Source organism: Sabethes cyaneus, chromosome 1, assembly GCF_943734655.1.
Source record: "Sabethes cyaneus chromosome 1, idSabCyanKW18_F2, whole genome shotgun sequence".
Classification (NCBI taxonomy): Eukaryota; Metazoa; Arthropoda; class Insecta; order Diptera; family Culicidae; genus Sabethes; species Sabethes cyaneus.
Genome location: NC_071353.1, coordinates 148,881,932 through 148,897,505, shown reverse-complemented (window position 1 = coordinate 148,897,505; position 15,574 = coordinate 148,881,932). Strand labels below are relative to the sequence as shown.

Below are 15,574 nucleotides of genomic sequence, written 5' to 3'. Positions count from 1 at the left end.
GACAGCAAGATAGTTATAAATTGGAATCAAGAGGGCAGTTAGTGTGGCACCGAATACCACCCTTCCCTTTCCTTCTTCGGTGTACCAACATGCTCCCATAGACTCGGGAAACTCTCACAAAAAAATAAAATTAGTTCAACTAACCTGCTAGCCGTAATAAGATCTAGCAACTCGAAGTAATAAACATTACATTCTATAGGTTCTATTACATTTTGGGGCATAAATTACACTAAATACTGAGATTTCTGCCCAATTAAAATTCATCACGGTATTTTCACTTTTTCGCCGTCGATTTTTCACACACATCACTCGCGAAACTTAACTTGGGGCACAGAAAACTTTAATTTACCACCCGAACAGTTATTTGCTAAGATATTATAATGATTTTTCCCAAACTGTTCACTCGAATTGACATGAAAAACTTTACTTCGCTTCGATTGCAATTCCGAATCCGCGACCGTCGTTGTTGATACGTTACCAAGGATACGGATGTATATGTGGAGTGATGCCATATTTACGTTGAGCATGAAATTGGCCATTAATTTTCGCTATTAAATTAACGACCTTCACCTTAAAGCTGCACCAGTACATGGTGTTGAAAGACCGGTGTCTTATTGTTTCCTCAAGAAAATTTCGCCAAGATTGGTGGATAGAGTAGCTGTCTCACAATAAGAAGGCAAGTTCAGAGAGTCCGCAGTAGAACGAGATGAGCGTAGGTTGGTACTCCAAACGGCAAGAGCTTTATTGAAGATGGAAATCCAAAAGGGCAAAACGAATTGCTAGAAAGAGCTGTACCGTGGCGTTGATGTCAATCCCTGGGGCGACGCGTACCCTATTATTACGGTAAAAATCAAAGGAGCAACGATAACTGTGGGGCTTGGTCCAGAAAAGATGTAGACCATAGTAGAAGGACTTTTCCCGAAGCCTGACCAAGTGTGGTGGTCACCTACTCCGTACTTTGACGAAGAAGACAACGCCGAGAGTGCACAGGTGTCCACCGAGGAGCTCCTGGCTGTTGCAAGAGACCTGAAAGTGAAAGTCAGGTTGACGAAGTTTACGAAGAGCGCACACGGTCTGTCGAGAATGCAGTTGGGATTCCAGAAAGGGAAGTCGACGTTTGGCGCCATCCGGACAGTTATCGAGAAAGCCGAAAAGTCGGCCAAACAAAAGCGAAGAAGCGACCGATATTACGCGGTGTTAACCATCGACATCAAAAACGCCTTCAATAGCGCCAGCTGGGAGGCTATAACCGCGTCACTGCACAAAATTAGAATCTCAGACTATCTGTACAAGAACTCCTGAAGAGTTACTTCCAGAACGAGTCGGTTAAGGGGCTGCGATCGGTGAAGACTACAGCGGGAGTTCCCCAAGGCTTTATTCTCGGTCGAACGCTATGAAACGGGAATGTACAACGGTGCGTTGACTCTAAAACTGCCCAAACCGGGAGGGGATCGTTGGCATTGTGGACGACATTCTACTGTCGGTAGCAGGTAAAACCCTGGAAGAGGTAGAAATACTGACCACGGAGGCAATCGGTACAAATAAGAGAGCGATGCAAGGAGCGAAGCTGCAGATAGCTCACCAATTACGCCGAATAGCTACGGACCTAGCAGTAGTAAGCGTCGGCTTCTGGTTAGTGTCTCCATGTTGATTCGCAGGTACGGTAGTCCAGCTTGGATTTCAGAGTTGAGGATCAAGCGAAACCTAGCAAAGCTGAACAGCATGTTCCGTCTCATCGCCATGTGAGTCGCGAGTGCTTATAGGACAACTTCATCCGAGGCAGTATGCGTCACCGCAGGAATGATCCCTATCGGCATCACAATGGTGGAAGACAAATGCGAAGGCAAACCAGAGGAATCCTGAAAATTGTCAGAGAGGAGTTCCTGGCCAAATGGCAACAGGAATAGGATGCGGTGTCAAACGGCAGATGGACACACAGACTCATACCGGCTCAGATCGACCTGAACTTCCATCTGACGCAGTTCTTATCTGGACACGGTTGCTTGAGGCAGTACTTGCATCGGTTTGGCCACGCTGTTTGCCACAAAAAAGCTTTCGCATCAGCACGGGTACTGGATTTACAAACCGTAAACAAAAATGTAAATAATCAACCAAATCCGAGAACGATGGGATTCTTGGTAGATGCATCTTGATACTCTATTGATGCTTTATTTACAACGAAAGTATGGGAAAATACGGCGTGATAAGACAACTCAGTCAATCAAACGTTGCTGTAATCAGCTGAGCTGGGTATTGATTGGTAGCACGATTGCAAATCAGTATCGTTCTAGTTAGCTACCGAGTCACTGTCACTTTTTTTTTCACTGCACTTATTTCCCGCTCGATCCAATAGTTGCATTCTCGCATCTGTCTCTGTTACGATGGATTCGACAAAATTAAATAGGAACGTAGGAAGAATATTTCTGCTCTGGATTTGGATTGTAATTATTGGCATTAGCCTTCGAATAACACCGGTAGCAGGACAATCACGTACGTATTTCAAACGTTATCGAACAATTTTGTACCAGCTTTTCATATTTTTAGAGAATGCTCCGTGTACCACCTCCACAGGCCAGAAGGGCCTGTGCGTTGCAGTGCAACGCTGTCATCAAGATCAAGCCTTAAACACTATCGAAAATCCAACGCCGGCTTCAGCTGCAGGTGCAGCAGCGGTCTGCACCTTAGCGGGTGCGGGAGTAGAACAAAGCATTTGCTGTCAACCGTCCGATGTGATTGAGGAAGCAACAGCTTCCTCCCAAAGAACGAACCTGTTACCCACAGAATGTGGCCGCTCAACGCCCGATCTTATTCTTATTTTCCCGGAGACAGCAAAAGTGTTCGCCTACCCATGGATGGCTCTGCTGCGGTACAACACGAGCAGCAGTGGTACGGTCCGGATTCGTTGTGCTGGATCGCTGATTAGCAAGCGGTACGTCCTGACTGCGGCACATTGTTTGGAAAAGCAAGACACATTACAGTCGTAAGTGCCTTCCTATATTAATGCGAACTTAGTTGATAACTCCGGATGATGGTGTCGTTGCAGATTGCAGGTCCGTTTGGGTGAGCACACCCTGGATCAGGAACCGGATTGCAATACCTTCGCCAAGATGAAAGATTGCGCCGGACCTGTGGAAGATTTCAACGTTGAATCATTCGAAGTGCATCCGGATTTCAACAAGCCACGGCTTAACGGCGATATTGGTCTGATCCGTTTGGATCGTGACGTTGAATTTAAGGGTTATTTACCGCTAACATTCAATCAAATTCATCATAATTTGATCTTATTTACAATTGCTCGCAGATCACATTCGACCAATTTGCTTGCCAACCATTCCGGCGTACCGGTCCAAGCGACCCTCGGCGTACATTGTGTCCGGTTGGGGAGCGACCGAAAGCGCAGTCCCGTGGTCGGTTCTTCTGCAGGCAATCGTTTTTCCGGTGGACAATGCCGATTGTGCGCGGAAGCTGGCGCAAAGTCATTACAAAGTGCAGCTCAATGAGGGGCAGATGTGCGCCGGTGGTGGCCGCAAAGGAGCCACGTGCCGGGGAAATTCGGGTGCCCCGCTTGCTTCCTACGTGCGGTCACGCAACGGCACCGGACGGTTCGTACAGCACGGTATTCTGTCGGCCGGAGGACATGCATGCGGCGAGGAAGCCCTGCCGGAAATCTACTGCCGGGTGGAAAGTTATGTCGACTGGATTCTGGATACTATTAGGGACTAAATTTTTACAAAAATTTTCATAATGCGTATCTTCAACTCTCCATTCTGACCATTCTATCTCATTTTTAACTTTTTGTGGTTGGTCTGTATTTTTTCATCAAAAATGCATGCATCTTCTTTGCGAATGAAAATCAATAAGGTTATATTCACATTAAAACGTTTAAAGATTCTTAATTTTTCTAAGAGAAAAAAGAGATTTTTTTCGAAGACTGAACTTGAAAAAGCCAGTAAATCTGATATAACCTTAATGTTTTCTTCATTCGACAATAAACAACCGTTATTGAACGTAAACTGAAACCTTTTCCACAATCGTAACGGAAATTCGATACGCGCCTAATGAATCCGTACCCTTTCTTTTTGGCAATGTGCAAAAACTCGAAAACTCAAACCCAAAGGGGTTTTTTTTCTCATTTTTTCGTGGGAACCATTTCTCACCGCGCCGTGATCAATATTTTCCGTAATTTCAATCGCTTTATAGCACCAATATCAATTTCTCAAGTTTCAATCCGTTCGTTCACTATCAATCTTCCGAATCCGAAAGTATCGGAGAGAGCGGAAAAAAAATTCTATCAAAGTTCTTCATCAGCTATCAAGCTGTACAAACATTCATTTTTTACTCCGATCCGATCCGATCCGAGATTCTTCATTAATAACACAGGCAAACAAAGGATTTTCCAAAGGAAAAAAAACCTAAAATCTTTCCCCTTTTTCAGTACTTATCATTCGGAACCCGAACTTCGATCGATGATCAAAACCATGCATCACAAATATTGGGAAGCGACCAAATTTAACCCCATTACTTTCAATTTCTCAACCTTTGCCGGTCGGTCGGGTCGCGGCCGAGGGGCAGCTGACTCGTAATTTTTTTCAAAAAAAAAAACCAAATCCCTTCTTCCACACACGGGAAGTGACAGACGGGATCTTCGGGAAACCGGGATCGAAATTGAGAATTGAACTGAGAAATAGGGGTAAACCCCGAAAGGTCTGCTGCTGCTGTTGCTGTTGTACTTTGGCTTCTTCATTAATCTTCCTTCGGGTTTCCCGTCCCGTCTCGTCCCATTCCGTGTGATCATCCATCGTCATAGACAGTTGCGTAACCTTAAACCTTCAGTTCACCGTGGTCCGAAAGGGAAGGGACGGGCAGAGCAAGGGGGGTGCGAAGCGTTTTGAACTTCGAGTCGGCAAGGTCGGCAGTCTCTCGTAGACAGCACATTTCAAGGGTGAAGCATATTTTGATGAATCGTAATCGAGCGTTTAGGAGGAAATTTTCTCTCGTTCTCCTCCGGAGTCCGGATCGGATCCGCCGGGATGAGTAGCAAGTGGGTTCGGCTCGTCGTTGTTGAGGAGAAAGATTTTTAGGATTTTTTTTGCGCTGTTCAATTTGATCAAGAACAAAACGGGGAAAAGGAGTCGAATCGGAACCGAGTTTTTTTGCTTACGTTTTTGAAGTTTACTTTCTCACAGTACTTTCCTCGCATGTAGGTACCGGAGTCATTACGGATGAGATGTCTATCGTCCAGCTGATGGAAAAGATTGAGTTTTGTTTTGTTTCGTGTGGAGTTTTTTTTTTCGGTGAAATTCGAGATTTTTAATGACATTTTCGTTGATGAAGTCGTCGGATGATAAATTGACCGCGATGATTGATGACGTCGCGATTTTTGAGAGTTTTTTAAATTGATTTTTTATATCAATTTCGAAACGCTTTCGTACCGAAGACCGTTATGTTCATAGAGTAAAGTGTGGGAAAATTTTCGTTTCATATGAGAAAACGTGGGTTAAAAAAGACCGCGTTTACAATACCGGACCGAAACTAAGAATTTAAACGGCGGTGCTAAGGATTTTTAACGATTTCAAAGAATCATTTGATTACAAATTCCCTTAGCAACTACTTTTATCCTATATAACAACGTTCCTGTCAGGAACTTTCAAAAACAATTTAATAGTTGGCCATGACATTACAGTTAATCTACATTAGAAATTTGAATAAAAAAAAATTCTTGAATAAAAAATAGAGTATTTTTAATTAGAAATTTTGGTTATGGACCGTGTTATAACTGATGAGGTCGGAGAATAGAAAAAAAATCTGTTTTAAAATTGAATTGGGCCCCTCTGTTTCTGGTGCCAGCAGGTGGAGTTCTTGAAGAGAAGAGATTTCACTGCACAGATGACAGGCATTCTTGCGACGTGGTCGGCCTACTGTAGCTTTTCGATTTTAGCCAGCTGTACGTTGGATATGGTCTCCTAGTAGTGCTTCAGTTTGTGGTTCGGAAGACTGCGCCACTCTCCGCTTTCCGTATGTTGACAGCAATTTGGGCGACGAATTAACTTAATACATTTGGAACAGTACATCATTGAATAGTCTAGGTAGTGTCCTTTTGGAATAGTTTATTGCTGCAAACTGCAATAAGCAAGAGGTACGGAGGATTTTCAACCGCAGGGTTACGTACTACCGGAACGATGCACTGCCAAAGCCCAAAGAAAATATCACGGAAGCATTCTAGGCAGCTTCTTGTGGATTGTTCGAAGTACCTGCTTTCCCGGCAAGAACATGTAAACAATCATATAGATATGAATATCAACTGACCAACGGACGGCAAACCTTGATTGATCTTTTTCCCATCGATGAACGATTTTTCTCAGACATTTCCAAGGTACAAATGTCGACTAAAGCTGTTCAGGACTATGCTCAACGGCTCGAACCGTAATACTAAGAACAGAGAAGTTAGATGCGGCACATGTCGAGATTCGCTGGTTTACAACCATCGGGGAATTCACGATGACGATGTTAGGAGTAAATCCAATGGGTAGTATTGGAACAAGAGACAACCCTACAAACACAGTTGTTATAAACTTGTTGTGGAAACTGTTTGACTACTTACTTACTTTACTTACTAACTTACTTATAGACTTATGACTTATGAGGGCTAAATCCAATTATAAATAAGTCGCTGCAACTAAAGGTATCGAAGTTGTGTTGCTTGGAAATTTGACGAAGCCCAAATTTTAAAACTACTTGGTTTTACTTAAGTTTTATGAAGGTTTTATTGCGGTATTAATTATTACCTATGGCTTTATTATAGTATTCCTCAATACCAAGAGGATACGAATCGAAACACACTATAGCTGTTAGTAAAGCAAATTTATTGTGGTTGGCACAATAAAACTAGTTGGCTGCACCACGTCCCTTATAAACTAACCTTTATTAACCTATATGTGTGGCGTTTGTGGTTCAATATGGCACATCAATCAAAATTGATCTTATCCAGCTTTCCACGAGCGATAATGGCGGATATTGAGCACAAGTGGGCACAATCTTTTGACATTCATTGCAGAAGCGTCGAGTTCGCCCTGACGGAGTTACTATGGATACATTCATGATTGTTTGTTGTTCGAATGTAAAAATGTAAACATTGTTCAATTTTGCAGATCAGCTGAAGAGGAACATAATTGAACCGGCAACAAGTTTTATGGATTGTGGCATTGCAGTTTTCGCAAACTTCAGGGAGAATGTCCAAATACGCAACAGAAAGTTTCTTATCAAGTCGAGACGCTGTTCGAGAGCAAACTTGACAACGGCTCGACCAACATGAAGTTAATGTTTGCGTTAATGTGTAATGTTTCGAATGTTTAATTCGCACGATTGTGAAAAAGTATTCTGAGCCAATGCCTTCAGTAAATTATGGCCGCTTCAGCTGATCTGCAAAATGAAACAATGTTTACATTTAACACTCGAACAACAAACAATCATGGATGTTTCCATAGTAACTCCGTCAGGGCAAACTCGATGCTCCTGCAATAAATGCCAAAAGATTGCCCACTCGTGCTCAATAGCCGCCATTATCGCTCGTGGAAAACTGGATTACGGTTGATTGTCTTCTCAACAAACGGTGAAATGGCTAAATTCGTATCTCACCGATAGAGCACTACGACTCAAACTCGGATCCAGTATTTCTTGGGAGTTTACCAATATATCTGGTGTTCCTCAAGGCAGCAGCATGGGAGCATTACTTTTCCTGCTGTTCTTTAACGATGTTACGTTACAGTTGGGTGTCGGTTGCAATGGCAATTATTGTGAGCGTTGCAAAATGCGAATGATGAGCTTTTATCGCATCAAAACCTCGATAAAAATTGATTACATTATTGCTGGTACAGAGTTACGCAAAGTGAACCAACGAACTCGGTGTCTTACTGGACACTAAACTGACATATAATTTGCACCGTGAATCAATCATCTCTAAGGCATTTCGGCGGTTTGGATTTAACTCCAAAATTGGGAGAAACTTTAAGGACGTCCACTGCCTTATATCATTATGTTGTGCCCTAGTTCGTCCGCTTCTGGAGGATTGTAATTTGGTTTGATTCCCGTGGAAACTTACCGGGTTCATACGGATTGAATGCGTGGAAAGAAGATTTATTCGACTTGCTTTGCATCATTTTCCTTAGCGAAATTCAGAAAATTTGTCACCTTTTTGCCTTTCTACTATATAAATATATAGTATAAAGGTATAGAAATCACTTGGAAAACCGGAAATGGAAAGAAGGTCCTGCGGGCCGAATGTTATATACCATTCGACTCAGTTTCGAAAACTGAGCATTTTCTGTGTGTGTGTATGTATGTGTGTGTGTGTGTGTGTGTGTGTGTGTGTGTGTATGTAACGCTTTTAATCTCACTCACTTTTCTCGGAGATGGCTGGACCGATTTTAATGTTCTTAGTGTCAAATGAAAGGTCTAGGTGTCCCATTGGTCGCTATTGAATTTCATTTTGATCGGACTTTTAGTTCAAAAGTTATGTATAAAAATACGAAAAATATGGAACTTCATTATCTCATAGATCCCTTAACCGATTTGAACAAAATTGATTGCATATGAAAGAGGAGCCTTACAAACCCTTAACTTCCAAATTTCATGATGATTGGACTTGTAGTTTGAAAGTTACATAAAGAAATGTGAAAAAATAGTATTTAAAACATATTTTTGTAACATTTAAGAATTAATTCAATGAAAAACAACACACATTTTATTATTATTTGAAAATTACTGCTGAGATCTATCAAACGAAACCAAGTTATTTAAAATCGGACGGTTCATTCAAAAGTTATTCAAACTTTAACATTTAAGCCCCGTATATTAAACCGTTAAAACGTGTGAAATCAAAACATATCAATTAAATGTTGATTGTATTCAATGTGTGCGATGTATGTATGTATGTATGTATGTATGTATGTATGTATGTATGTGTATGTGATGACAATTTGCAATGAAATTCAAGGAAAGTGAGAAACATGTCAAAAGTCAGAAGTTTTTGAAGCCTCTTAGTGGAATACGAACTCTGAAATAAAAGAAAAGAAAAAATCTTTTACCGACTAAATTCCACTATTTAATATTTATTCGCGACAGATACGTATACGCTTTGAAAAAAGACACTGATGAAGCCTGCATGTTGTAGGTGAACTACGTATCTGTCGCAAATAAATATTAAATAGCGGGATTCAATTGCAAAGTTTTTTCTTTTCTTTGATTTTAGATTTCAATTGTCATTTTCTTCACTTGCTGTTACTCACAATTGCACGCAAAGCAAAAAGCGGAGAAAAGCAGTTAATTTAAGTATATAAGTATAGTGTTGTATAGGATCAAAATACTAGTGAGTTGATTTTTCCAAATAAATTTATACAAATTTCATACAAATTTTGCGCATCAATATATGCTCCATAGATACTAGAGCTTAGAAATGTTATATGAAAAATAGGAAGTAAACGTTGCACGGTAGTAACTTTGTACGATTTGTTTTCGTTAGTGACATTTTAAAGGACAGATGTCTTATGTCATGTATCATGTTTTAATAAATAAATCAAAAATGACCAGCACTGGAAATCATATCGATCATATTTCTCATTCTCAAGCATGTTTATGGCGCAGTTTTTGCACTATTTTTCGACCTCATCTTGTTTTCCTAACACTCTAACATTGTAAAAACGATGCGATCAAGCTAATGACTATCTTTTCATGAAAGTACATTCAAAAGAAGCTCAAGTTTTGATTTTCATGCAAAAATAATTATCTGAAGGAGCGCCAGCTAAGAAAAAGTTCAATTTCTCTTTTTCATATCTAATGCTCTATTCAGTTATTTTTTCTAATTCAGATATATTGCAAAATTGAAGCCAAGCAAACTAATAGTAAAATTTTGAGATTAATCATTTTGTTGTAGATATCCTTTTTCTTCAAAAACGAAGTATAATAATAATTTTTCTGAACTCTTGTTTTTCAAAGATGCTAACTTTTGAACGCATGGTATTAATATCAAAATATCAAAAAAAATCTACCCTTTGGGCTAAAACCACTAAAAAAATATATCAAAAATATGCTATGAATGCATATTTCATATTGTCAGTTCAAAACAAGTTTCGTATGTGGCTCTGAAACCCAAAAGTTAAGGCCGACCGATTATAAAACTAAATAAGGTGTTCATCAAATAACATAAATGACGTTTACAAGTATTTACGCACCCAAGGAAAGAAAATATAATTATTCTACGCAATACGTTGTGAATTTTACTGGCAAATAAGGATTTTGAGGAATACGGAACGGATATTTAAAAATATAGTCAAGTTAATTATAGATGTTCCTGAGAAATTAAATAATGATTATTGTGGCAGTAGAAAGGCTAGGTCACGCCGCTAGGTGGATTAATTCAGGTTTTTTTGAACAGAATGTATAAGAAAAAGAGTAGAAGAGTTGTTCGACTTCGGCGCACTAAAATTAAAAGGGTCTTGCTTACTTTAAGATTTTTATTCTTTAACACCGTAACACCTTAATCAAACAGATTTATCGCTACTATTTGGAAGAATGTTAAAGTTCAACATCGAAAGCATTTTTTATGCGGGACCATATTCTAGTAGTTTTTTAACCCTCTAATAAAAAATTATCAAAGCGGAGAAAGTGAGCTGCAGAAAGAAAAATAAATATCAGTACGTTTTTATGTCACAGGAAGCACCTAGAGTGAATTTGAAATTGAGATTGGTCAATTGAATATATTTATTTTGCTAAAATGATCAGTTTTTGAAAATTGTATAGTTTTGATGGCGCATTGATTTTATCCACCTATCATATCAATATGCATGATACAATTTAATGCGCATATGCTGCAAACCAACAGAGACTGCTGAAAATTTATTAACTACTAGCTGACCCGACAAACTTCGTATTGCCACAAATTAAAATGTGTTGGACATAAATCGTGAATCTGTCACAATCTCGAGTTTAGCAAATTTTTGAGGAGCTCAACCTTAGATAACTCATTTTGGCAGTTACGGCACTATGAAAGCATGGGTAGTTTAATTTTCAATTTTTCCTTACAGTAAAGTAGAAAACAATCCCCCCGTTACTTAGCCAGATAAAATAAAGCGGATAACTTAAATATTTGCCGTGATTGTATAACATTTCGCCGCATACCATTTCGCGAAAACCCTTACGCGGAATGTACCATTTCACGGAAAACCTTTTCGTGGAAAGTACCGTTTCGATCCTCGGGGTGATCCTCTCCTTACTCGTTGTCGCTCGTTCGGTCCCAACTGAAGGAGAGTAATAGAGGTCAGTAGACCTAGGAAAACAAATAAACCTAGACAAAGGTGATTTTTGCGGGGGGCTGCAGATAGTTTTTGGTGGTCTTGTTATTGTCTGTTATGTTTCATGGAAGAGTCTAAAATTTCTCGAGTTCGATTAGTTTTTGAGTTACGCAAAAATTTCTGTTTTGTTTGTATGAGAGTCCTTATTCTCCTACCACAGGAGTGAGGGGTCTCAAACCATCATAAAAAATCCTCCCAAATTTGGTTCCATTTGCTTGATTAGTTCTTGAGTTATGCAGAAATTTATGTTTTATTTGTATGGGAGCCCCCACCCCCCCTCTTAGTGAGGGGAGGGGTCTCTAACCATCATAAGAACCTTCCCCGGCCCCAAAAACCCCTTATATGCAAATTTTCACGCCGATCGGTTCAGTAATTTTCGATTCTATAAGGAACATACGGGCAGACAGAAAGAAATCCATTTTTATAGGTATAGAAGATTTGCCATTTCATGAATTGTCACGTTTTCATTTGTTATCATGTTTGCGCACTGAATTTGAATTATCACCGCTTTATTTTATTTTTTACTGTTACTGCTTCTCGGTGGCTACAAGCGTATTACTTTAGACTCTTTTCTACCTTATTCATCGTATTCTCTCTCTCACTCATACACACACACACACACACTCACTCACACACACACTCACACACACACACACACACACACACACTGCCTTCTTTCTCTGTCTCCTCTCTATCTGATCATCTGTCTGTTTGTCTTACTCTATCTCCGTCTTTCCCCTATCTCTTTGTCTTACCATCTTTATCTCTCCGCCTCTCTCTCTTTCTCTCATCTCTCTCTATCTCTCTCCTCTCTCTCTATCTCTCTCACACACACGCACATTTTTTTTTCTCTCCAATTTTGTCGCTCTCTCTCAGTGTCTTTCTCTCTCTTTCTCTCACTGTCTGTATCTGTGTCTTTCTTTCTTCTCTGTCTCTCTATCTGTGTCCTTTTCTCTTTATACACTTCCTCTCTCTCTTTCCTCCATCTTTCTTTCTCCTCTCTATTTTTCGATCTGTCCGATGTCGATATCTCGATCTCGTTCTCATTCGTTCTCTGTCTTTCTCTCTTGTTAATCCCTTATTAATCAAAATATACATTGCCCAATGTCTAGACCTAAACAGAAAGTGAGATACTGACCTTTCAAAAGTATGCTTTTGGACAGAGAATTACCAAATAATCGTAGGATGGTGGATCTTTTTTACGGTTTTGCACTTGCACTCAATTGCACTTCAAATTGTATTTAAAGCTGGGCTTGAAATTGCACTTCAAATTAGGCTTCAAATCGGCGTTGAAATTGGAACACTCGGAATAGAAGCTGAAAAAGGGACATTAAATTTCACTTAGAATTAAACCTCATCACATTTGAAATAGGACTAGAGATCGGTGGTAAAATTGAAACTAAATTATGCTGAAAATTGGCGTTAAAATGTGACATTAAAATTAACCTCTTGAAACTAGATATGACCTTAACATCGTTTATGTTAAGGCCAGACTTGGTATTGGACCTGAAATCGGAGGTGAAATTAAACTAAATTAGACTTCGAATTGGACTTAAATTGGGCATGAAATCGGACCTAAATTGGAGTTGAAATTGAGCTAGAAATCGACTTTAAGATGCGACACTCGACTTCAATAGGATTGCCCTTGATACTAGACTTGAATATGACCTTAAAATCGGACATTAAATTGCACTTGAAATTTGCCCTAAAATTGGAGGTGAAATTGGAACTAAATTAGACTTGAAATTGGACTTGAAATGGGACATACAATCGGAACTGAAATTGAAATTATGATTGGAATTCAAAACGCACTTGAATTTAAACTTCAAGTCGTACTTGAAAATCAAAGGCCTAAATTAAAGGACATGGAATTAAAGTTAAAATTGAGCTTTGAAGCTCGGTCGTAGCATGACGCTAACATGGATATAATTGTCACTTGTCACTGTCACTGAACTGGGAGGATCACAAGGAGCACACGTACTGATTGTCACTGTTTGCCCCTGGGGTTCCGGGAATCCCGACATCTTATTTAAACCATTTCCTGAAGCTTCTAGAACGTCCAACAGCGCTATCTTAACAGCACGTCTGGTAATCAAACCTCCCGGCGTCTGAATGACTGCTCTGTGAACTTGACCTTCGATCTCCTCAAGAAGCCTACCACGCATCCGCCATTTCGACTCTTCTGTTCAACCACTACTATGACATCTCCAGGTTCCAGAGCTTTCACCGGTTGGAACCACTTCGTAGGTCAAGTCAATGTGAGAAGATATTCGACGATCCACCTTTGCCAGAAACTGTCTACCCAACTCTGAGCGATTATCCAGCTATTTCTTAGGACTAATCCTGCCCTGACCATGGTCGGTTGATTGATGCCTCCAATGCGTGTTCACAATAGCGAAAAATACGCTAAAATCCGCCAATCGTATGAAATACGTGCTTTCGAAGATTCGAGAAGCATCTCCAAGCTGCCTACATCTGCTACCCTACTAGCACAGTTGTTGCAAACCAGTTGTGGTAACCGAATTATGACTAATTTCAGTCATAATTGAGTTGCTACAAGTAGAATGGCCAAAAGCGTGCTGCTTGGGTAGCAACGTATATCGAACATTCTAGGTACTTCTTTCCAATGCCAGCAATACATTTCATCGAACCTTCCCGAAGTTGCTCGAGATGACCAGAATGCCGCGCCGTGTAGTATAAATACGGGCGTTTTGGATAGTTGCCTTGTTTCCGATCCCTGCTAGGTACAGAGTGCTGTGTATTCGTCGCCGTATGCTTCAAGTTGTGTTTGGTGCTAAATCCAATTCTCGGCTTTGAATAATTCCTCCTGCGTGAGAGGATACCATATCTTCTGTCCCTGAAACAGCTTCAAAGACCGCAGTATTTCTCTAATTAACCCGGTTGTGGGCTACCGCTTTACAATGCCTCGGACACCGAGTACTCTCCGCCACATCTCGCTCCACCTGATCTAACCATTTTGCTCGCTACTCTCATCTTGTTGCTACCGGATTTGAGGCAAACACCATGTTTGCAGGGTAGTTGTCCGGCATTCTTGCAACATGGTATCTGTCCAGCCTTAGCCACCTTTTAGTTACTGGGTTAGCCATAGAGCTGTGCCAGTTCGTGGTTTGTCCTCCGTCTCTATACTCCGTTCTCCTGTACGTCACTGAAGATAGTTCTTAGCACTCGACTTTCGATTCACCGGCGTCCACGAATACATGCATTTGGAGACAAGAAAGTGTTTCGTCGCTAGCCCCGGACGAAGAAACAACGTGGAATTTCGACGGTGCCTAACTCATTGTAGAGCTGAGTTAATCATTATGCACAAACCTGGCGTTATTGGCGTGGAGATTGTTTAGCTTGATGCTGTAAAAGGATGTGAAAGTGCATTTTTTTGTAAAGAAGAACGTTAAGGTGAAGGTCGTGAGAGTCCAGTTGCTTTTTTACCGATTTCAGTGCTTGTTGCCACTATTGTTTTGTTGAGAATAGAGTTGCTAGTAGTATGTAATAATCTGTTATGAACAATTATGAAACGTAGAATCGCGTATCTATTTTTGTTGTTGAACTAGATCCGATAGTAATTCTATCACATAAAATGTTGTTTACGGTGAATTTTATAAGTATATTATCGGCACTTTATTATACGACCTTTAATTTAATAGCGAAAATAATTGGTAAATTTCATGCTCAAATGTTTACGTTGGCATCACTCCATATCGACGTCCGTTTCCTTGGTAACGTACAACAACGACGTTTGCGGATTCGGAATTGCAATCGAAACGAAGTGAAGTTTTTCTTATCAATTCAAGTGAACAATTTGGGCAAAATGATTATAATATCTCTCTAAATAACTGTTCGGGTGGTAAAAGGTTTTTGTGCCTCAAGTTAAGTTTCGCGAGTGATTTGACGACTGAAACGGCTGAAAAAAATTAATGAAAAACCGACGGCAAAAAAGTGAAAATATAGTGATGAATATTAATTGGTCACTAAAAATCTCAGTATTTAGTGTAATTAATGACCGAAAAGTAATAGAACTTATAGAATGCAATGTTTCGTGCTTCGAGTTGCAAGATCTTACTACGGCTAGCAGGTTAGTTGAACTAATTTTCTATTTTTGTGATGGTTTCTCGAGCCTATGGGAGCATGTTAGTACACTGAAGAACGGAAGGGAGAGTGATATTCGGTGCCATGTTGACTGCCATAAATGGACTCTGACGACCTTGTCGTTA

At 40.1% G+C, this 15,574-nt stretch overlaps 1 protein-coding gene across 1 annotated transcript; it reads left to right on the top strand.

Moving 5' to 3' along the window:
• Positions 1-2,344: 2,344 nt before the first annotated feature.
• Positions 2,345-3,855, top strand: LOC128745141 (phenoloxidase-activating factor 3-like). The gene is made up of 4 exons (XM_053842136.1): positions 2,345-2,490; positions 2,545-2,980; positions 3,044-3,237; positions 3,302-3,855. Exons 1-4 carry the CDS (start codon positions 2,382-2,384, stop codon positions 3,721-3,723), a joined length of 1,161 nt encoding a protein of 386 aa, XP_053698111.1. The 5' UTR covers positions 2,345-2,381; the 3' UTR covers positions 3,724-3,855.
• Positions 3,856-15,574: the final 11,719 nt, after the last annotated feature.